The 23,163-nt window shown below is 43.7% G+C and overlaps 1 protein-coding gene and 1 non-coding gene across 7 annotated transcripts in view; both read right to left on the bottom strand.

The window, feature by feature from the left end:
- Matr3 (matrin 3) overlaps positions 1-18,729 on the bottom strand; it is a 41,453-nt gene extending 22,724 nt beyond the window's left edge. For 2 of the 6 annotated variants that reach the window (XM_028886769.2, XM_028886774.2), the window contains exon 1: positions 7,952-8,041. Coding sequence is in view for 1 of the 6 variants with exons in the window: in XM_028886775.2 (XP_028742608.1) it covers positions 7,721-7,771 (51 nt within the window). In the remaining 5 variants the exon portion in view is untranslated. Of the gene's footprint in view, positions 1-3,969; positions 4,005-7,720; positions 8,042-15,392; positions 15,458-16,146; positions 16,223-18,633 lie in introns of those variants that run through there. The other 4 variants (XM_028886770.2, XM_028886775.2, XM_028886771.2 and 1 more) reach the window with 4 other exon arrangements.
- On the bottom strand, positions 15,581-15,773 carry LOC114705149. Its single transcript, XR_003736357.1, has one exon. It is a non-coding gene; the product is annotated as a small nucleolar RNA SNORA74 (small nucleolar RNA).
- Positions 18,730-23,163: the final 4,434 nt, after the last annotated feature.

Genomic DNA, 23,163 nt, shown 5'->3' with positions numbered 1-23,163 from the left:
GTTGATACCTACTCTTATAAGGTAAGGAGAACAATTTTGGTCAGTATAGAAACAGACCTACCAAGAAAAAACCAGGTACAGGAAATACAGGTGATTTAAAGAAGGGAAACACCCCCAAGTTAGCACCTATTATTGTTCATTTAATGTTCAGGGCTATACATCTCTAGAGTTCAAAGCACATAAATGAAATCTAAGACCTTGTTAACAGATTTCTGCAAACTCTTCACAAGAATAGCCCAATAGCTTGAAAACTTTTAATTCTGATTATGATCCTTCAAGATGTGTTTCTGGATGAAACATATTAAATCATTAGCACTGCATCTCAAAAACTGTTATAAGAGTGTGCAAAGTATTAACACGATTCCCATAAAGCGTTAGTTAAAAGACGTAATACAACCAATGTTTTCTGTAAGACAATTTTATAATCACAATCACATACAAGATAAATCTGATCAATTTGCCACAGACTTCTACTATGATGCATTGCTTCTTCAGTTTTGTGTGTCTGTTTTGATTAGCCATCTAAGCATTGTAGTTTAATAAACTTTATTACACCAAAACCCAGAAAATATCCAATAGTTAAAAGTCAATTATAGGATCAATTCCATCAATGATAGATTAAAGCAAGGATATACTGGACGAACACAGTGGTAGAGGAAGAATAAAAAAAAAAAAAGGTACAGGCAAGAAAGATTTGGACTAGATTAAAAAAAAATAGATGTAATAAAGACACAAATGCTATCAGTGGTAGCTGGAATTACAGATGTTTTTGTACACCAAGAAAGATGAATTTGAGAAAAGACACCAAGGAACCTAATTCTAGACAAGATCCACTTATGTAATCTACTTAAGCTTTAAGATTAATGAAGAGAAGAGTTAGTGAACAGTAGATGAAAGGCTTTTTTTTTTTTAAAGTATCTTTAAAATGACATACAGAGCAACAGGCTGAAATACTAAAAAAAAAAATCGGTATTAATGTCTACATTTTATATACACTATTTTTCTTTAAAAAAAGTCATTTTAAAACATTAGTTAATATTTATCACAGCTTTGACGGTCATGTTACAGCCAAAGCCTTCTATTATGCAAAAGCCTTCTTCAGAAAAAACTATTCCTATCCCAGAGAAATAATGGGATTGTATTGTACATAAAAAATTTAAATTAAGTCAACAATCAATCATTAAGTTACAGAGCCATCAAACAGATTTTTGTACTTTACATGAAAACAGTGGATCTGGAAAACTAAGTTACAGTAAAGGACAACTTAAAAGACAAAACAGAAAATGATGTTAGAAAAACTCAGAAAAGGGAGGACAAACAATATAAATCCTACAACAAGGTCCAATTCCACAAGAACCATATTATTAATTTCAACTTAAAATGCAGCCACACAGAACACAGAATATTACTGCAAAAAGAACTTAAGTTGGATTTTTAACTGATACAAACCAAAAAGATTGCCACACCCCAGACCCCCACCCCGGGCCAGTAGTAGTGCTCAAAATATAATCTCAGTGTTTTGGAAGCTGAGGCAGGAGGACTCCTTTGAGTTTGATACATAGTTCCACACTCAAATTCTAAGACATCTTGGAACTCCACTTCAAAAAAACTTAGAAGAGAAATAAAGCATGAAAGCACTACTTAGAAAAGTGCTATTAGCATTTTTAGTCAATAACCTAAGATATAAAAGCCATTTTTAAAGGACTCATTCCCTTGGGAACTGCTGCTCATTAGTAAAGTTATTACAATGTTACAATACTTCATTCCTAAAGATGTATTAAAAATTCAAGGGCTGGGGGCTATATAGATGGCTCAGTGGGTAAAGGCTCTTGTGCAGAAGGACCAGTGACACAAGTTTGATCTCTGCAACAAAGAGAAAGGTTTGAGAATGACCACAGAGTTTTCTTCTTGTGGCATGTGTTGTTCACATCCTTGTTGTGGGCATGTGGCCTACCCCCAATAACAAGTACAGTACATTTTTTTTTTTTTTTAATTAGGGGGTTGAAAGCTCAAGATGTTGCCCAATGAGTAGAGTGCTTAAAGCCCAGGACTCAACTCTCAGCAACTGGAATAGTGGCACATGATTGTGATCCTAGCATAAAGCCACTGTCTCAGCTTGGCTTCAAACTCAAGATGCTCCTGCTTCCACTTCCAGAGCACTGGCAGAGTGGAGGCAGGAAGATTATGAATGTAAGTACATTTTTAGCTACAAAGAGTTTGATGATGTCTGGGCTCTCTTCAGAGAACTAACCTAAGAAGTATCAAAATACAATTTACCCATAAATTCTAAATGCCCATTCATGAAAGCACAATCTTCCACTCTCAAAACACAAAGCATTACCAAACAGGAAAACAAACAAAAGAACCTTACCAACATGACCTATAATTTCACTTTAGGTAGATGGGGAAGGGAATAGTTCAGTGCAACACTTGCTTGCCTAGCATTCATGAGGAGGTCTTGAGTTTAACTGCCAGTACCACACACATAGAAATAAACAAATGCAACTTATTACAATATGAAAATCAATTTAAAATTTATACTAGGGAGACAGAGGTAGGAGGATCCTAGTCTACATAGCGAGTTTAGGGCTACATAGTGAGGCCCTGTCTCAAAACAAACCAACAACAAAAATCTAATTTATTTTATATGTGTGGGTCAGGACAGCTTGTAGGAGTCAATATTCTCCTTCCATCATGTGGGTCCTAGAGATTAAACACTGGGTGTCAAGCTCAGCTAAAACCATCTTAGCCCAATAATAAAAAATTTAACGATTTATTAAAATATATCTTTACATATAGAATCTCTGACTTAATCAATTAACAACACAACTTCCCCCCAAGCATTAGATATTATTATCATCTATTATCATCTTTGTCCTGTTTTTCAAAACAGTTTCTCTGTGTAACAGCTCTGGCTGTACCTGGAACTCACAAGAGATCTGCCTGCCTCTGCCTCCTGAACACTGAGACTAAAGGCATGTGCCATCACCACCTGGCTTAAATATTCTTTATTGGATTTTTTTTTGGGGGGGGGGCTTTTCTAGACAGGGTTCCTCTGTGTTGTTTTGGTGCCAGTCCTGGATCTCGCTCTGTAGACCAGGTTGGCCTTGAACTCACAGAGATCCGCCTGGCTCTGCCTTTGAGTGCTGGGATTAAAGGTGTGCGCCACTGCTGCCTGGCTGGTTTTGTTTTGTTTTGTTTTAAGTTACAAGAATACTAGGTCTAGGGGCTGGAAAGGTGGCTCAGTGGTTAAGAGCACTCATTGCTCTTCCAGAGGACCTGGGTTCAATTCCCAGCACCCACATAGCAACTCGCAATTGTCTGTAACTCCTGTTCCAGAGGATCTGACACCCTCACACAAACATACATGCATAAAATATAAATTATTTAAAAAAAAATAAAGAATACTAGGTCTAGATGGACAGCTCAGTCAGTAAAGTGCTTGCCTTGCAAATACAAGCTGAGATCAATCCCCAGAACTAGAGTTTAAAAATGGTATATTAGTAGGAGTTTATAATCCCTGTACCACAGAGGCAAGACAAGGAAGAGGTCTTTGGGGCTTGCTTGGCCAGCTATTGTAGTCTAATTGGTAACTTCAAGCCAAATGAGATCTGCTCTCAAAGAAGATGGATGGCATTTCTGAGGACACCTGGTATTGTCCTATACATCTCTTCACACACTTAAAAAAAAAAAAAAAAAAAAAAAGACAACTAAAATATTCCAGAAAAGAAAAACACTGTTAAAATGTATCTATTACTACCACATCGAGTTATGCTCTCAATTACATAAAATAATCACTTCTTAAAAACAAGTTTTCATTTGGAGACTTTTGGATGTAGGTCACGGTTGGAGCACTTAATGTGTAAGGTCCTAGGATCAATCCTTAAGAGTCACAAAAATCATCTTTTAAATAAATCTGTCACTTATTAAACTTTACAAAAGCTACCAGCATAGATAGAGATGACTTACTGGATACGAAGTGCAAGCGTGAGTTAAAGCACAGCATGGGCACTGGCACCCCAGCACTCCTACAGAGAGAAGGGAGTCAGAGGAGAATCCCACAAGATGGAAAGCCAGCAAACCTGGAGTACAAAGTGGGGGTACTATTCTGCCTCAAACACAGTAGAGGGTCCATTTATGTGAGCCTGCATCCACTACTGCACACACAAACACCAGGAACATTGTATTTTTTAACGGGCTCCTGATTCACATAATCACACTTAAGACATACACAGCTGAGAACCTTAAGAGGATTTTTGGGGGAGGTGGATGGGTAGGTAGAAGAGGGCCATACTATGCATTCCAGATAGCCTTAATGATTTTTAAAAAATAAACTTCTGTATGTTAAACTCCAAAGTCCCAAATCTTCTCACACCATTTCAATTTGAAAAGTTACATATAAAATCCCTTAAAGACTACACATTTAAAATGTTAATTCTAGTGTTTCTGTTCTACTTTTAGTTATCTATAGTTTTCCACACAAAGTTGTTTATTAAGGATTTCAGAACAGCTGGGGGTGGTGTTACATGCCTTTAATCCCAGTAATGGGCAGGTGGCAGCAGCAGTAGCATCTCTGAGACTGAGCCAGCCTGATCTACACAATGAGACTCCGTTTAAAAAGAAAAAAAAAAAAAAAAAAAAAAGGAATTTTAGAACAAAGAGAGCATGTTCTGTGTAGCTATTCTAAGAATATCTAACAAATCATTATCGGATACCTGATCTTATGAGCACAAGTACTAGTTTTTGTTTTTTTTGTCATTTCTGAATATTACATTTTCCAGACTTTGTTAGAAGCTGGTCTACTTTTTTTTTTTTTTTTGAGCTGAGGATCGAACCCAGGGTCTTGCACACCACTGAGCTAAATCCCCAACCCAGAAGCTGGTCTACTTCTACATTAATTCTTAAAAGTGTATGAAATGCTCAAAACCATGAGAATCTGATCTGATAAGGACTTCTACCATTTATACCTACATGCACATTTTTTCAAATCATTACAAAAGCAAATGGAGGCAGGTTTAGTGGCTATCTTAGCATTTGGGAGGCAGAGGCAGGAGAACGGAGAGCAGAAGGTCAGCCTGAGTTATTGTGCCATGATCCAACATAAAACAAACATTTGAAATTTTTTCATATTATTTATTTCTATTTTATGTGCATTAGAGTTTTACGTACATGTATATTTGTGTGAGGGTGTCAGATTCCCTGGAACTAGAGTTACAGACAGTTGTAAGCTGCCATGTGGGTGCTGGAAACTGAACCTAGATCCTTTGGAAGAGCAGTCAGTGCTCTTAACCATCCCTCCAGCCCCAGAGAAAATATTTTTGGGTACATATTTTTCTACACATTTCTTTAACAAAGTTGACATCAACAATATTGACTTTCCATGTAATTATCGGTTCCTAATATATTACCCTCCTCACAATTTGACTGTTAGAATAAATTTCTTTAAGTGCAACCTTTCTACCATTTTAGAACTATTTTCAAGGACCATACTGGTAGCATGGTCACTATAAAATTAAGACTTAAGCCGGTGGTGGTGGTGGTGGTGGTGGTGGTGGTGGTGGCACACGCCTTTAATCCCAGCACTTGGAAGGCAAAAGCAGTAGGATCTTGGTGAGTTCAAGGCCAGCCTGGTCTACAAAGCAAGATCCAGGAAAGGCGCAAAGCTACACAGAGAAACCCTGTCTCGAAAAACAAAAAAAACAAAACAAAATTAAGACTTAATACTCAGGTATGGTGGTGAACACCTTTAACCCCAGCACTCCGGAGGCAGAGGCAGGTGTATCTCTTCTGAGTTCGAAGCCAGCCTGGTCTACATATTGAGTTCCACAAAAAACCTGTTTCAAAACAAAAACAAAGAACAACCCAAAAAGATTTAATACTGTCTTCTACCACAGCACTTCTAAAATATAGGATATTATCGATGCATTCCTGCTTTTAAAACTTTATCACCTTATTGTATTATTTCTTGGTCTAAAAGCATCAGGTAAAAAGTTAATACTTCCAAATCAGATTATGTTTAAAAGCTACCTCTATGGATAGGAAGTATAAAAACTAAGTACTCGTAAAATGCCAAGAAATGTAAGCTTAAAGAACCTCAATCCAAGACCTGATGGGTAATGTATCTTTTTCAAGGATTATATAACTAACCAGAAGAATCTTCTGTATTTCAGTGACATTTGAGTTTGTAAAAACATTTAAGTGCAAAGGCAACCTTTTTTTTTTTTGCAGTAAAATACTCCCCCCTCCCTTCTTCTAGATTGCTAAAATACTATTGTTCGTAAATTATGAAGATAATTGGGCGTGGTGACATAAGCCTGTAGGTAATCAAGGGATGCTGAGACAGGAGGATATGGAGTTCCTCCAAGATCTCAAAAAGAAATCTACATAATGCGTAGAGTGACTTAACTGTTAGTAAAATGATGTTTTGAGACAATCTTGATGTTACCGAGGCTGGCCCCGAAATCACAGCAATTCTTGGTCTGCGTTGGTCTATTACAAGTATGCGTCACTACGCCCAACAATTAGGAGCTTTTAAGAAGCTTTTCAACACCTATGGAAAACCGCCTGCGACGTAATTTTTGCCGGCATAGTCAAGTCTAAATTTACCTGGGCAAAGCGTGTTGTATCGACTGACAACTTAGCCTATTTAAATAGGCAACACGCAGTAGCAACACAAAAACCCCATGATTACTTCCTATGAAATCAGCGACACCAAATTTCAGAGCTCCAGAAAGACCAAAAATTTCGGAATCACCACAGCTGTTCTAGAAACGTCTGGAGGAATAACTGTAACCTATCCGATACAGCCATATTCCACAGAAGGGGCCAATCCTTTAGACAGAGTCACGGAAGAGGGAGAGCGCCTCAGAACACCTCTGGTTAAAGGAAAACACAAAAGCATGGCACAGCACTAGCAGCGAAAAGACAGAGTGAAGCACTCCACCACGGTCCTCCAAACCCTTTGTCTGAAAACCGGAAGGTCTCCCAACACACGGGCCTGTCCAGAGGAGCCTGGACTCTTTTGATAGAGAAAAAAAAAGAAATGTGAGGTGACCGGATCCAACAAACATTCTCCCCGGTAGCGTGCAGAAAGCCGTGCCCGAGGGGCAACACAAAAACCAAGCGTTACCGTTTCCTTTTCGGCCATTTTTACGCAACTGGGGGGGATGGGGAGGGATGGTTCCAGATGTCTGGCTAAAATCGCGCGCGGGTGAGGGAGGGACGCGGGAGTCCTGGGGATGGGGGCCACACCAAGGGGCGGGCAAGGAACGCCGAGAAGACGGCCACCGACGCCAGCCGGGGTCGGGGAAGACACGTCGGCCCAAACACGCAAGCTCTTCGCACCCTACCAAGTCCTCCATTTTGGGTACATTTCCAGGGGGGAAAAACGGCGAACGCACGGCCCGGGGACTCGCGCTCGCGCCAACTTTGTACCTAAAGCTCAACGATCCGCCCCCAATGGCAGGCCCCGGCGGACGGGACTGTCCCTCGGGCTGCGAACGCTGCTCCTCCCTCCTCCTCCACCTCCTCCTCCGCGCCGCGGCCCGCGTGTAACGGGCTCGTCCCGCCCCCGCCCCCCTCCAGGCCGGGGCGCAGGGCGCTCGGCGGCCCGAGCAAAGCCCCGGACGCTCCCCCCACACCCCACCCCCCCCCCCCGACTCCGCTGCAGCCTCCCGGGCCCGTCGGCTCGGCCTGCGCATCTCCCGGCGGGACCGCTCACCTCCGCCGCCCGAGGAGGCAGGTCGCGCCGCCGCCACCGCGCTCCTAACATGGCGGCCGCCGCTCGGGCGGCTCACATACGCAGCGCCCAAGGAGGCAGCCCCCGGGCGAGCGGGAACGGCGCGCCGCCGCTCCCCCGACAGCCTGGGGCCACGGCGGCGGGCCCGCTCGCCGCGGACGCCGACAGCCCCGGCCACCCACCCGCCCGGGCCCTTCCCCTCCTCACGCCTACCTTAGGGGAAGGGAGAGGGAAAAGGAGAGAGACCTCTCTCGGCGAGCGGGACGCGCGGAGGCTCCCACAATCCCCCGCAGCAACGGCGCTGGCAGGAGGCGGCGGCCGAGCGAGACAGGCGCTCTCGCGAGAGCGCTCGTTCCCACCCACCCCCCGCCCCAGCTCCAGCTCGGCACGCGCTCGGCCCCGCCCCCGCCCGCGCGGGTGGGTGGGGACCCGGCCCACGCGGCCGGCGTTGTCCTCCGAAGGCCGAGCCCGGCTCCCTCCTCCCTCCCGGAGAAGGCGGGAAAAGCCGCACGAGCTTTTCCTGCAGGTTCGCGTCCCTCCCTAGAAAGACGCTCTGCCACCTGAACAATGCCGCAAAAGACCTTAAGTATAAATAAGTAAATAAATAATAAATAAATGATGCAGCGCTAGACGGGCCCCTCTGGACTCTCCGGTTGATCGGGTGAGGATCCGTACCATAGGAAACTGTAGTTTCAGTTGTTTAACTACAAACTCTGGTGCCATAAATTTAATTAGGGGTGGATAGAGCAGTCTACTCGTAAGATGACCATCGCACCATCTTAAAAAAAAAAAAAAGGCGCCGGGCGGTGGTGGCGCACGCCTTTAATCCCAGCACTCGGGAGGCAGAGGCACTCTGTGAGTTCGAGGCCAGCCTGGGCTACCAAGTGAGTCCCAGCAAAGGCACAAAGCTACACAGAGAAACCCTGTCTCGAAAAACAAAAACAAAAACAAAAAAAAGGCATAATTTGTGGCTTCTGAAGGGTCTCTAAGAGCAGAGGCCAAAACAGTGTTAGTACTCCCTGGAACCGGAGTACCAGGCAGCTGTAAGCTACTAGACGTGAATGCTGGCAATAGACCCGTCCTCTGAAAGAGTATTCACTGAGAATTCTCCACTTCTTTTTTTTTCTTCCGGAGTGGGGATCCGAGATAGGGTTTCTCTGTGTAGCTTTGGAGCCTTTTCCACAACTTGATCTGTAGACCGACCAGGCTGGCCTCAAACTAAGAGATCCGCCTGTTGGCCTTATGGGTGCTGGGATTAAAGGTGTGCGCCACCACCGCCTGACTGAGTCCTCCACTCTTTGTTTGTTCGTTTGTTTTTCGAGACAGGGTTTCTCTGTATAGCTTTGCGCCTTTCCTGGAACTCATTCTGTAGCCCAGGCTGGCCTCGAACTCACAGAGATCCGCCTGGCTCTGCCTCCTGAGTGCTGGGATTTAAGGCGTGCACCACCACTGCCATCTTAAGTTCTGCACTCTTAACTGCAAAACATCCGCTTTGAGATAAAAAGAGAGCCTGTCAGGCTGCAACCACCCTCAGAGAACTCAGAATTTGGAAGGCAGAGACTATTCATACAAAGATTAATTACGGGATGCGTCCTATGAGGTGGTGATGCTGTTTACACATAACCAGTTCACTTTGGCAGGTGACAAAAGCCACCTCTCAGGGTCACCGTTAGCACTTTACCTCAATTTAGTGCTTCACCACTGGTGCCTCGCCATCAGTTAGGCCTCAGAGAAAAGGTCAACGGTTTGACACCTGCAGTTTTTGTCCTCGTGAAGCTTGCAATATATGCAGATAATTGAAACCTAAGTGTGCATAAATAATCTGAGGAATGAGAAAGCTAGTATCTGGTGTTAAACTGTTAGGCAAGTAAAGAAAATGAAGTAATCCCAGGTAGAAGAAAAACCAGGGGCCAAAAATATGCTTTTGTAGGTAACACTGCAGAAGACTGAGAGGGTGGTAAAGAACCATTCTCCTCGGGTTGCAAATGCAATGATGTAGTCAAGTAAAGCCTGAGATGAATCAGCGGATACAAACAACAACAACAAAAAAAACCCCACAAAATATATGCAGAACTATATTCACACCCTGGAAAAAAAACGTTTCTGCTTCCACTGTGAAGAAAACAGGAAAGGGAAAGAGAAATGACGAAATGTAAAGACAACTTAAAAGTTATCTTTGAAGTCGGAATCCACCACGGATGCTTCACAGCATGGCATGCTACAAAAATAGTGAACAAAAGTGAAGGAATGCTTGGAAAATAAGTTAATCACAATGGTTAACAAGATCAAAACTAAAAATAAGATTTAGTGTCGTGGGCATAAGAGATTCTGGATGTATGGAAGGGAAACAGGACCCCTTCAATGAAGAATGTGTAGCGAGAGAAATCAGAGCTGAGGTAAGCTTACTTTACTGTGACAGAAGGCCCAGCTATTACATATAACTGTCAGGAGAATATCTTAGAAAGGAGAGGCTGCAAAGAGGAAAGCCTACAATATAATTTACTCACAGAAATGTCTCTCAAGACATCAAGAGGGGATCATTCCTGTCTGTGTATCACAGGACAAGGAGTAAGGAAAGCTTTAACCAAGATCACAGTGATAGCAAAACCCAATGGTCATTGAAACATTAAAATCTTCCTATCAAATCTCAATACACTCAAGCAAATGTTTACACACTCTAATGGCATCTCATAATTGTATATGTGGAGGCCCACTGAGGTTTCCTAATGAGATCTGAGCTTGCTTTACCCAACAGGGCTGCATAAGGGGAAGGATTGCTCACATGCATGGTGACCAGGTGTTCGGAAGGGTCTGTACTTGGCTGTGCTAGGGGGAGGTCTTGCTCCAGCCCTTGGCATTCCTATAAATAGCCCTTTAGAAGAGACAGAAGGAGCCAGTGGACTAGGATCCAGGCCCTCCCAAGGTTATCCTGTATTTCTGTCTCTCCACCCTCTGTATTTCTATCTAAATCTCTTATCCCTCACTCTTCAAAGAGTATCCTGGGGGGAGAACATGGGGGTGGATCCCCCACATGTACAGAAATCAGAAGTTCTTTTAATTGAGTATTTTATTGAAGCTCTGCAGTGAAATGGAAGGCAAACTGGTTAAGAGACAGATTTGTGAGACTGTATTCACAAAGCACATTTTAGAAAGACTGGAAAGACTACGTACACCCTGGAGGACTGTCCTCTGATAAGGCAGACTAAGAAATCTGGCCTTAAGGAGGGCCAGGCATTGAGCTGAGAATTCAAGAACTCTCTATTTAAGGCTTTGGTGTTGTGGCCTGAACCAGGGATGGTAAGAATGAAGGCTTGGTGGCGCATGCCTTTGATCCCAGCACTAAGGAGGAAGAAGCAGGCAGATCTCTGAGTTCAAGGCCAGTCTGGGCTACAGAGTGAGTTCCAGGAAAGGCGCCAAAGCTACACAGAGAAACCCTGTCTCGAAAAACCAAAAAGAATGAAGGCCTGGAAGCCTGGTACAGATATGTGATTTTCTTTTTCTGTTTTTTTAAAGTTTATTTATTATGTATACAGTGTTCTGCCTGCATGTATGCCTACACTCCTGAAGAGGGCATCAGATCTCATTATGGATGGTTGAGAGCCACCTGTAAAGCAGGAAGACCAGGAGGTTCAGTCACTATATACCAAGGTAGAGGGGAGTTTTGGCTAGAGACCATGTCACAAAACAAATCACAATAATTTTACACTTAACTGTCAATCTTTAATACAATCTACCATGAATTTATTCACAAACAGTCAGGGTCTTCCCTCCCATGGAGTTTGCATCTAGTACTTTTGTCCACTGTTGTCCAACATGTGGTCCCGGGTTCAATTCCCAACAATGGGGGAAAAAATGTGTGCTTTGCATTAATCGGCTTAAAGTGGACGCAGACTCACCGTGCCAGTAACTGCAGCACTTGGCTGCATGGCAAGAGTTTCTCGTATTCAATAACGCACAAAAGCAGTTCAGGTTGCTAGAGATGGCTTGGCAGTCAAAAGTATACGGTATTCTTGTAGAGAACCAAAGTTCAGTTTCCAGATACCCAGAAGAGGTGGTTCTGGGACACAAATCTTCTGGGAACACCTCCCATACTTCTGCATTCACATGCACACACCCATGTAGCACAATCTTAAAAGGTCTTATTAATAAAAACAAAGCCAGAGCCAGGTATTGGGGTGAACGCTGAAAGATCAGAGGAACAGAACAAATCACAGCCACCTTACCTCACCAATTCCTTAGCTGATCCTGTTTCCTCAGACTGGAAGCCTGAGTCCTCATCCAAATGGATCTCAGCTGAACTGCTGCTAAAAGCCTAAAAGCTTAACCAGGCCTAGTTCCTGGTCCTCATGCCTTATATACCTTTATGCTATCATTTCCTGGGATTAAAGGCTTGTGTCACCATGCCTGGCTGTTTCCAGTGTGGCTTAGATCCAGGATTAAAGGTGCGTGTGCCACCATTTTCTGGCCTCTCTATCTAGTGGCTGTTCTGTTCTCTGATCCCAGATCATCCATTACCTTTAAGAGATTAAAGGGCGGAAGTCATTTTTCTGGCTAAGCAAATGCAAGTTCAATCTCCAGCTACTCCCCACTAAGAAATTAACTTTACCCATAATAACTGTTAGGTGGTCCCAGAGCTTTCTACCTTTTGGTGTACTTTCCCTTGTGAATCTCTAAAATGCTAGTCCACAGGCCTCCATAGAGCAGTCAAGTCAGGTTAGAACAGCTCACCAACTACCAGGGTGTGTGGAGCCAGGTGGCTGTGGCTCACTTAACAGATTCTGGTCATTCTGTCTTCACCTCTAAATGCTGGGATTAAAGATGTCAATACTGCCTAGAAACTAGACAATTCAGAGACAGTAACCCTTAAGGAGGTTACCAGTAACCTTCAACAAGATCTCACTATGTATTCTTGGCAGAAACCTATGTATCCCTCCAGCAACATCCCTGAGAAAGAACCAGGAGTGTGTAGATAATGTTTCTACACAATAAATCGCTAGCTTATTTGCTTGCTTTCCTTTTCAGGATAAGTTGAAGGTAGGATGGCATCTAATTGAGGAACATGATTTAGCTAAATGATTCATTGTAGGTGTTCCTTCATAGCAGTGAGAGCAAGGATGCTACTAGGCAAAAATCTCAAGTATTAGTTCATTAGCTCAGTAAATTGTCCTAAGTGTTCACCACAGTTCCATTAACAAGAGCTGCTCACAATTCTCAAGAGTCATTTCCACTCTTTTCAAGTCCTTAATTAGTTGCTCTCACCCTGTTCTTTTCCTTTGTGTAAATTCCTAGGCACTGGAGAGGCCTTTTCACGTCCCTTTGGGACCTGGAGAATTTATCCCCTTGGGTTTTTATTTTCCTAATTATGATTTAAGTCCTGGCCCAACATTTCAAGAAAAATCTAATGTCACTTGTCTAAACCCAGTAAGTGACAAAGTAATGAATGACCATCAATGGCAGCAATATTAGCTGCTTTTTTAATTTATGTTTGAAAAAGGGTTTCTGTGTAGCCTTAGCTATCCTGGAACTCAAAGGTCTACCTGCCTCTGCCCTCGAGTTCTGGGATTAGAGACGTGCACCACCACCCAGCTTTGCCTACTTATCTTAACTCCAGTTCTGGGGGACTTCCTGGCCTGACTTTATGGGCACCAGATATGCAGAGGACATATACATATGCACACATAAAACAAATGTAAATTTTAAAGCTCTTTATTTATTTTTACATGAATGCGTGTTTTGTTTGCTTGTGTGTCCGTGTACCACATGCAAAGTGTCCCCAGAGCCCATTAGATCCCCTGCGACTGGTTGTGAGCCACCTTGTGGGTGCTGGGCATTAAACTCAGGAAGTCTCTCCAGCCCCTAAAAAAATTTAAAGCTTTTTTGATTTATCTTTAATTTACCAGGACTTAAAGGACAGCTGGGATAAGAAGTGACTAATTAACTACACTTATCAATTAGAAAATCCCATTAAGTTATTTTAATTGTATTATTTATGCCACCGAAACCTCTTAGGGCAGTGAATACATGCATTAATAATCATAGTATTATCCTCTTTCAAGAAATAACACAGGAGTCGGGTGGTGGTGGCGGCGGTGGCGCACGCCTTTAATCCCAGCACTCGGGAGGCAGAGCCAGGTGGATCTAAGTTTGAGGCCAGCCTGGGCTACAGAGTGAGTTCCAGGAAAGGCACAAAGCTACAGAGAAACCGTCTTGAAAAACAAAAAGAAAGAAAGAAAAAAAAGAAGTACCACAGGAACTTCTGTGTCACATATCCTGACAGTCCGACTCACCCATAGATACAGCTGGTTGTGTGCTAACCCAATCCTGCCCAGAATCACATCAGAAAAATTGTAAGATAGACTAGGGGCAACAGAACGGTTACATGTCCAGTAATCAGACTGCCTGCAAGGTACAGGGGAGTTACTGTTAACACACTAAAGTTTATAGAAGGGCCAATCATGCGTTACACTGCAAGGACTATTGTAAAACTAAAAGTTGGGATAAAAAAAATAAACCAGATGTGGCACCTGTAACCCCATAACTCAGTAGAGACTGCAGGATCTTCTGGGATGGAGATAGTATTAGTCCAAACTCTCATACATGAGGAACTGTCTCAAAGCTTTGGGCCTGGACAGTTCCATCAGTGGCCAATCTTGCTGGTCCTCTATAACACTTGATTCTCAGCAAATCATTCCAGGGGATTCAATGTGCTCTTTTGTCCTCCAGGGGATCTACATACATATGTCATACACCTCTTAAGCTCATTACAAATGGATGGAGAAATACAAGTCATGTAAAACCCATATAAATTCAAGGAGAATTTTTTTCTTTTAGATAATTTATTTAGTCACCTTATTCTTTTCAGATAAGGAATAAAAACAAACAAAATCTTGGCTTGTGGTTCATGACTAACTTCAGCACTCAGGAGGCTGATCCAGATCACCTGGTTTGAGGTTAGCCTGGGTTAGAATTATTTTAAAAATAAACTGTGAAGATACATTTTGATACCGTGACTAATGCTATTCAATCCCCAAGGCCTGAACTTCATTCCAAGGTCAGAAGAAATGTTGCTAATTCTATTCTTCTACCTTTGTCAGTGGCCCCTGGGAAATTTTAAAAATCTTTCAAACATTTGGGAATGTTGACCCTGAAAGTGTCAATAAAATTCCAATCTCAGTGTTTATCAGTGAGTTTTATTGGAATATAGCCATGTTCATTTGCTGATACACCATCTGCTTTTCACATACAGTTGCCAAAAACAAAGACAGTAGTGACAATATTTACTATCTGAGCCACTATAGGAACTTAATAGACCTTTGCTTTTAAAAAGCAATCTCCCAAAGTTTTTGGAATGTTCTGCGCTGTCCTAAAATGGCTACTATCCAAATAGAACCCCCAAACCACTAGCTAATTAACAAGTAGCCAGCTGTATGTAGTACACAGCCATCAGCTAGCGCCTCAAGAAATTACAGCTGAAGATGTATCTCAGTTGCCCTGGGTGTGAGCTCCCTTACTACTCCATGCCCCAAACCATAGCTGGACTTTGCAAACATTCTCTGGAATTTTATTACAGCTCTTTAATCCTCTGAAGCCAATCTAACTTTTCTCCCCATCTGAGTATTTTAATAAGGACCTCAACATTACAGGGACCACATACATTACTCAAAACATGGTGTTGTCAGAAACCTGAAGTCCCGATGGAGGCAGATTCCTCATTCGGATCTAGAATTCAAGGAGGAAAAGGTAACAAGCTGTCAGTAAGCTGCAAGGCCTAGTGCAAACGAGGCAGTGTCCCACACACATAGCTGTATTCCTGCCCATCCCTTTTCTTTTAGCATGAAAATGATTGTTTGCACCTAGACCAGGACCAACTCCACAAGGAGTCCTTCCACTCTCAGAGATGCAAACACTGCCTGAAGGTAGTCAGCATGACCACCAAAACAGTGCTCAGAGCCAACCCTTAAGACAGCCTTTACTCTCCCAACAGTGTAACACAATCACAGGCACCATGCAGCCTGGATAGCTGACAACTGTTGGGTTACTCCAGAAAAAAAAAATCTCCCTTTCCCACTTCACGGACACTGGGACCCTGGGGAGCCGACGTGAACAGACATCAGCTGGATGTCGACTTGAAAACAGATGTACTTTCTACACTTTCAGTTTTATCCAACTTCAACCCCTACCATTGGCAGGGACTAAGCTTGGATAGACCCTTAGCAGTGAACAGAGACAAGACACACTCTACTTGTATTTTAGGACTCAATACTCCTCAGTTGGAATGGCGGACATACAGATCCTTCACACCTTCAAACAAAAACACTAAAATTCTACAGTCACTGCCAAGAGCTAATTTGCTTCCAAATTGTTTCCTGATACATATCAAGTAGTCATGTCACACAACATACACTTACCTAATAACCACACTTGGACTGTTGTGGGTTACAACTTCCTTCAAGGGGGCGAAGACCACCCTACTTCCAAGTCATCCTAAAGAAAAGCAAGCAAGTAAGCTTTAGCAATTCATAATAGTGAGGTAACATTAACAATGCATTATATATTTCAACTGTAAATAACTAGTTCAGTCCTTCACTGGGACTGCTTATTTGATACATAAATGCCTCTTGCAAACTATCCCGAGTCCTTCCACACACAAAATAAATGTAATTTATGTCCCACTGTTTGCCTTCTTTCTGCTAACTACCTCTGAAGCCCTCTGTTCATCACTAGTCCTAAGACCATTCACAATTAAGTCTATTCACAATGAATAATTACTCAAGGCTCACCCAAGTCCTTTTAAGAGAAGGTGAATTGATAGAACACCCAGATGACCTGCAGCCCACATCTTCCCTGAAAGATGGATCAAGTACAAGGTAGTAGGGGACAGTTTTCTCTTAGGTACAGGAGCTATCTGAATTTAGAAATAAGGTTTAGTTAGTGAGGTTATTCTACGTTGTTAGAAGTGGGATTGGTGTCAGGGGAAGAGTAAGAATGAGGGGCAGGAAGGCCAGCACAGATACCTGTAATATTATGTTGAAGCCAATGCAGAGGGACCACTAATGCTAAGGCAGGCAGCCTGTGTAGAGGACATTTCCAGGGCTAAGCTGGTACTGGTGCAGAGAATACAATGTAGGGCTGGAGAGATGGCTCACAGGTTAAGAGAACTGGCTGCTCTTCCAGAGGTACTGACTTCAATTCCCAGCAACCACAAGGTGGCTCTCACAACCATCTATAACGAGAACTGGTGCCCTCTTCTGGAATGTATGCATATATGCCAGCAGAATATTGTATGCATAATAATCTTTTAAAAAGTTATAAAAAATACAAAGTAATTATGGGTATAAACCCAAGGGCAGGTAGAGATAAGACAGAATAGATAAGGGTTGTGAGTGGGTTGTGTATGCAGAAACTTTCCTGCCAGTAGTTACTGATCAGTTTGGTATGGTACTACGGCATTGGATTGAGGAGCAAAAGGGGTGAACAGGGCAAGCATGATCAAGACGAAGGAAGCAATGGGGAGGCCGCTGAGGGGGTGTCAGAAGATGCACACAGGGGTGATTGGTTGGCTAGGCAAAAGGCCTCTTACTGTGGTCCCCTAAAACAACCTTCAGGGGCTTGGGGTGGGTAAGAAACTTCTAGAAATTGACTAAGGTGGCCTGCAGTTCCAGCTATCCCGAGTGTCCATCCAAATTCTAGGGTGTCCAGGCACAGAAAACCAGAAAGCTGAGTCATGGAACTTCAGGAGGTACTAAGGCAAGGTACTAAAGTCCTTACTAAGGTAAGGACCCCTGTCCAAAAGGGGCGGAGAGAAAAAGGAGGGACATAGATCAGAGGATGCCACCAACCCTTCAGGATATGGGTGAGGCATAGAGGTTGGGTCTGCCTGTGGAAACCAGGATATTAGTTTTCACAGATGCACTAACTATGTAGGCTCCATTGGACAATCACCAGATTCATTCTGAGTGATGTTGTATTTGCCTACAATTGAGGCATTTCCTAGAAAATAAGCATTCTAATAATAATAATAAAAAATCAAACAAAAGGTTCCTAACCGTTCACTTGGTACCATTTGACCTAAGCTTAGTTCCCAGAACCCCATGATCAATCGATACTCATAAAGTTTACTGAAGAGCTAGAGCAGAATACTAATAGTTCTTGTTGAGAATGGGCTTCTAGGTTGCCCGGCTAATCTAAAGGGATCCTGCGTGCCCCAACTCCAATTCATCAGTGAGGTCATTCCATGGACACCTACTTTCGAAATCCCTTAAAAAGGGATTATAAACCAGGCGGTGGTGGCTCATGCCTTTAATCCAAGCACTCTGGAGGCAGGTGAATCTGAGTTCGAGGCCAATCTGGTCTACATAATGAGTCCCAGGTCAGCTAGATCTGTTCCACAGAGAAATCCTATCTAGAAAAATCAAAGTTGTGTGTGCCTATGTCATAATCTAACTTTTATTATTGTGGGGAGAGGGAACCATGCACTTTTAGTGAAAGCACATTCCAGTAACTTCCTCCACTGTCTCGGGCCCAGTTTGGACTAGTTAACAGGCACTAAACCTTATTTTTTTTTTTCTATTTTCTCATCCCTCACTGGCTTGATTTCTTTTGTTCTGTTTTGTTTCCAAGTTGTGGCTGAAGTAGTCTGTCAGACCAGAGCCACTAAGGAAGACCTGGGGCTTAGGTTTGTTTCTTCCTGCAGGACTTGCTCTCACCTCAGTGGGCAAGCAACTATTCGGACATCCTGGTATAGTGAACAACAGAGTTGGCATGGAACCAGGCCGAGAATGCCAACCAGCTGTTGGCTGCTGTTCTCCCAGCTGTGCAACACCTGCCCAGGTACAAGGAAACCTAGGCAGCTGCCTACAGCTGGCGCCGAGGAGAACCAGCTGAACTGTACTCACCAGGGCAGGCATCTCCTGAAGTTGGCAGCCGGGCACTACGAAATCAAAACGTCCCAGGTTAGAGTCAGTCAACCCCCGTGCAGTTTAAAACCAAAGCGTCTCTGCTCCAACTGCCTTCACGTCTCGAAGGCTGTACCACAGAAACAATAGTACTCAAACAGCATACCTTTGGGAGCTCCATCTCCCAAGAGCCTGTCCATGAACCCAGTAACTAACTGCCTCAGAGTTCCCGTTTGTAGCATAGTAGTAGTATGACAGTGCCCTGTACATCAGGTGGATGGGACCAGAGGGCACTGGCATGGTGGCTGATGCCCGTAATCTTAGCGCGTGAGAAGCTAAGGCAGGGAGACAGACTCGAGAACCAACTTAGACTGCACTGAGACCCATGTCTGAATAAGCCAAACTTAACAACAAACCCCCCAGAGGATATATAAGTGTAGAGTGGACAACAAAATGACATTATCTGACGTTTTACACACCATTACAACATACATATATATATGGGCAAGTTATCCAAACTCATGCCATTCCCAAACCACATCTAACCCACTCCAACCAATTTAAAGGAACAGGAAAACTAATACAGGCCTACTGTTCAGGTCTAAAAACCCTTTCAGGGCGTGGGCTGAAGCCTATCTGCTTCCCCAGGGACACGTGTTCCTCACAAACCGTTCACGGTCCCTGCCCGGGTCTCCGGGAATGCTAAACTCTGAACGAATTCCAGGTGACTCCCTACCTGGAGAGGGACCGCACCTCGTTGGCGGCGACTCTCCGGGTTCCGATTTCCCATAGTCCCTTCAAGATCACCTCCAAGGCCAGAGGCACTAGAAAACAAGCCCCAGCCTTCCCGTGCCCAGGCAGAAGCCTTCTCACTCTCCTTCTCGCCTAGGTCGGGAAAACCTCCAGGACCTCTCCTGGTCGGGCCCTCACTCACCTGCACGTGCTCGGGAGCTCTGCAGGACACAGGAGCCTCGGCGAAGCCGCGGAGGAAAGGACAGCCGGGAGCCAGCGGGAGCCCCGCCCCGGGGCGGGCGCAGGGCGGGGCGATAGTCCCGCCCAAGAAAGGCGGGGCTAGAAACACACCAGGCTGACGACAGAGAGAGCGAAGTCTCCATTTGCACTGACCTATGTTAGAGAATCTCTGAACAAAGGCTGCATTTGCCGGATTCCTTATGTATAGGAGTCCTGGGCTTGCAGCTGCTAAAGACAGAGCCCCTTGTGTCCTAGGGGGGCCAGGCCGGCTGCCGACCTGCACCTAAGGCTTGCGGTCGCTGTTTCTCGTCCACGTGTGGCGCCATTTGGTTGCTGCTGGTCTAGCCCACGCTTTTTATGCCTCCAGTGCAGATCTTTCAACATCTGAGTTGTCAGTCTTTTAATGGTGCTCCCACCCACGCGGGTCGTCTTAGTCGTGTTCTAAAGCCTTTGGACCACATTCCTGATGTCCTTCAGTGAAATCCTTAACTGAATGGCAGCAGCTAAAACTGGCTTTCTCTGCCGGATTGGGGCTGTTCCAGTGCAGTCAGCTAAAGAAGGCCCTCTCCTTGATCTGAACAGACACCTTTCTTTCTTTTTTTTTTTTAAAGAGTTACTCGGTTTTACTTTTTTTTTAAATTAATTTATTTATTTAGTATACAGAAGAGGGCGCCAGATCTCATTACAGATGGTTGTGAGCCACCATGTGGTTGCTGGGAATTGAACTCAGGACCTCTGGAAGAGCAGTCGGTGTTCTTAACCTCTGAGCCATCTCTCCAGCCCCAGACACCTTTCTTTACCAGGATTTCTTTTGAAAACTAACATTTCCTTTCCCCTGTGGTTAAGGATTATGATTCTACCCTGCTGAGGCCCAGAGGAGTAAGGTCCACCAACAGTAATTCTGGAATCCGTTTTGTGACTCCTTCAAATCTTGCTTTCCGACTCCCTTCCCATCCTCCTTTCCTAGCCCCTCAGTTAGTTATTACACCTGTTAATAATGGGCAGGCAAGCCTCTGGGAATCAGCCGCTGTCCTTGGCATCTGCCAACATGTTTTGTTATCTATTTCCTCAGTTCCTTCATAGTGAAAGGGGATGGGGGGGGCGTGTCCTGTGCGTCCCAACCTTAGCATACCTCCTTTGAAAACACGCAGTGCCCCAAATTGATTCAGACAAGAGACCCTAGGCTACAGAGCCAAAGAACTACCGGAGAAGTAGCAATCCCCAGTCTTCTTCCCCAGGTTTGATGGAGTTGGACACTGCCCCTGGCCAGGGAAAGGCTTACATAAATACAATAACTTAAGGGTCATGTGGTCAGTGTTGGGCTGGAAAGCAGGGCAGTTAAAAAGGAATGTGGCTGAAGACTGCTGTCATAATCAATGCAGCGTCAGGCTGTCACAGTGTATTTGTAAAAGGAGGGTTCATGAGACCTATAAAACCTAGCAGATTGGCTGGGCAATTGTCCTGCAGAGCGCTACTAAAGGAGGGATTGCATTGGTACCTCATGTGTTTTGCTGTCTTCCCTTCCAAACCCACAAAGCACAGAAGGCAGGACTTCCTGAAGAATTCATGAAAGGGAAAGATGACGGTCCGCGTGTGCACTTGTTTATGAGAGACTTCAGAGAGGAGGCAGGAAATAATTGAACATAGGGAGATGTGAGGGTCTCTGAGGAGAAAGAGACCGAGAACCTGGTGTTGACTGTGTTCACAACTTAGTCTAGTTAGAAGTAGAAGGTAAGAACTAGGTAAAGTCATTCATTGTGAGTATGGCCATGTGGTGAGCCCTGTTCTCAGGTCATAGTGGAAAGGTAGCCAACATTTTTTAGAGATGGGCCATTTAGTGTCCTACGAAGGAAAACCTGGATTATGATTTCTTCTTTTCTTTTTCTTTTTTAATTTATTTAACTTTATTTTATGTGCATTGGTGTGAAAGTATCAGATCCCCTGGAACTGGAGTTACAGACAGTTGTAGGCTGCCATGAGGGTGCTGGGAATTGAACCTGGGTCCTCTGGAAGAACAGCCAGTGCTTTTAACCACTAAGCCATCTCTCCAGCCCTGGATTTCTTCTTTTCATAACAACAACAACAACAACAAAAGTCCTTCATAGTCATCCTTTAAAAAAATACATCCTTTTAAATCATGGTAGTGGTTGATTTTTGTGTGTGTAGGGTTTTGTTGTTGGTGTTGTTATCAGTACCACCATCATTTTCCTATATTTTTGTCTCTTAAACTTGCAGAGATAAGACTGCAGGGAGAATAATAAAAGCAAAGAAGGAACACCCCTCTTTTTTACAATGCTGAGAATTAAACCCTGGATCTTGGCTTTTTGAGACCAAATGGCTCTTGCTATGTATCCCAGCTGGGCCCTGAACTCATTATGTAGCCCAAGAAGGAACATTTCCAGAGGAATGATGTGGATAGGTGGGGACGGCAAGCCACAGAACAAAAGTCTGGCCCGAAGTGACCAGGTCCCCAAGCTTCTTGCTTTTTCCTCCTCTCTCCTCTCTTTTCTTTCGATCTACTCTTTGTGTGTATGTGTGTGTGTGTGTGTGTGTGTGTGTGTGTGTGTGTAGTTTTTATCTTTATAGCCCTGGAATTCACTCTGTAGTCCAGGCTGACCTCAAACTGACAGAGATCCACCTGCCTCTGCATCCCAAGTGCTGGGATTAAAGGCGTGCACCACCACTGTCCAGCTCTAGCCACTTGTTTCTTTCTTGGTCCCTTTTGCCATTCAGACTACTCTTTTCCTCTTCTACCTTAACAGGGGCCACTAGTAGAAAAATACTAATAAAAAAATACTAATAATCTGTTTAGTTAACCATTCAACAGATGCAGATAAAGTCAGAGAGATAGAGATTCTGTTTGTCCAAAACTTAGTCTAGTAGGAAGTAACAAATACTATACATATGGGCTGTGGTTGCTAGCATGGCCTGGGAGTGTTCTAGAGATGGTTACATTCTCTCTCACTGACCCTAGTGTTTAGAGAAGACTCTTTTTCATCTCTGTACTACACCAGCTGGTAAATAAATAGTAGCTACCCAGGTTAGATAGGGATTCTGTATTGCCACTATTATTTCTCAAAAGCATAGTTATATTGGCAAGAATATGGAAAAATTAAAATTCTCATGTGCTCTGGTAGCAATGTAAAATGGTACAGCTGCTTTGGAGAACAGTCTAGCAGCCAAGTTCAGTAGCATGCACTTATGTTCACAACATTCACCTTGAAGTGAGAAGAGGGTTGTCACAAACTTGAAGCCAGCCTGAGCTACATAGCCAGTTCCAGAGCATTAGGGTGATATGAAAAGATCTTTTCTCAATTTTTTTTTTAATTTTAAAAAAGAAAGAAGAAAAAGGAAAGGGAAAAAAAGAAGAGACAGAAAGATGGGGTTAGAGAGATGGCCCTAATGTTTAGAGGAGACTGTTTTTCATCCCTGTACTACACTAGCTGGTAAATAAATAGTAGCTACCCAGGTTAGATAGGGGTTCTGTATTGCCACTATTATTTCTCAAAAGCATAGTTATATTCGCAAGAATATGGGGAAATTAAAATTTAACAGTTA

Source organism: Peromyscus leucopus, chromosome 19 (genome assembly GCF_004664715.2).
Source record: "Peromyscus leucopus breed LL Stock chromosome 19, UCI_PerLeu_2.1, whole genome shotgun sequence".
NCBI lineage: Eukaryota > Metazoa > Chordata > Mammalia > Rodentia > Cricetidae > Peromyscus > Peromyscus leucopus.
The sequence above is the reverse complement of the archived record's forward strand: the minus strand, read 5'-3'. Positions and strand labels throughout refer to the sequence as shown.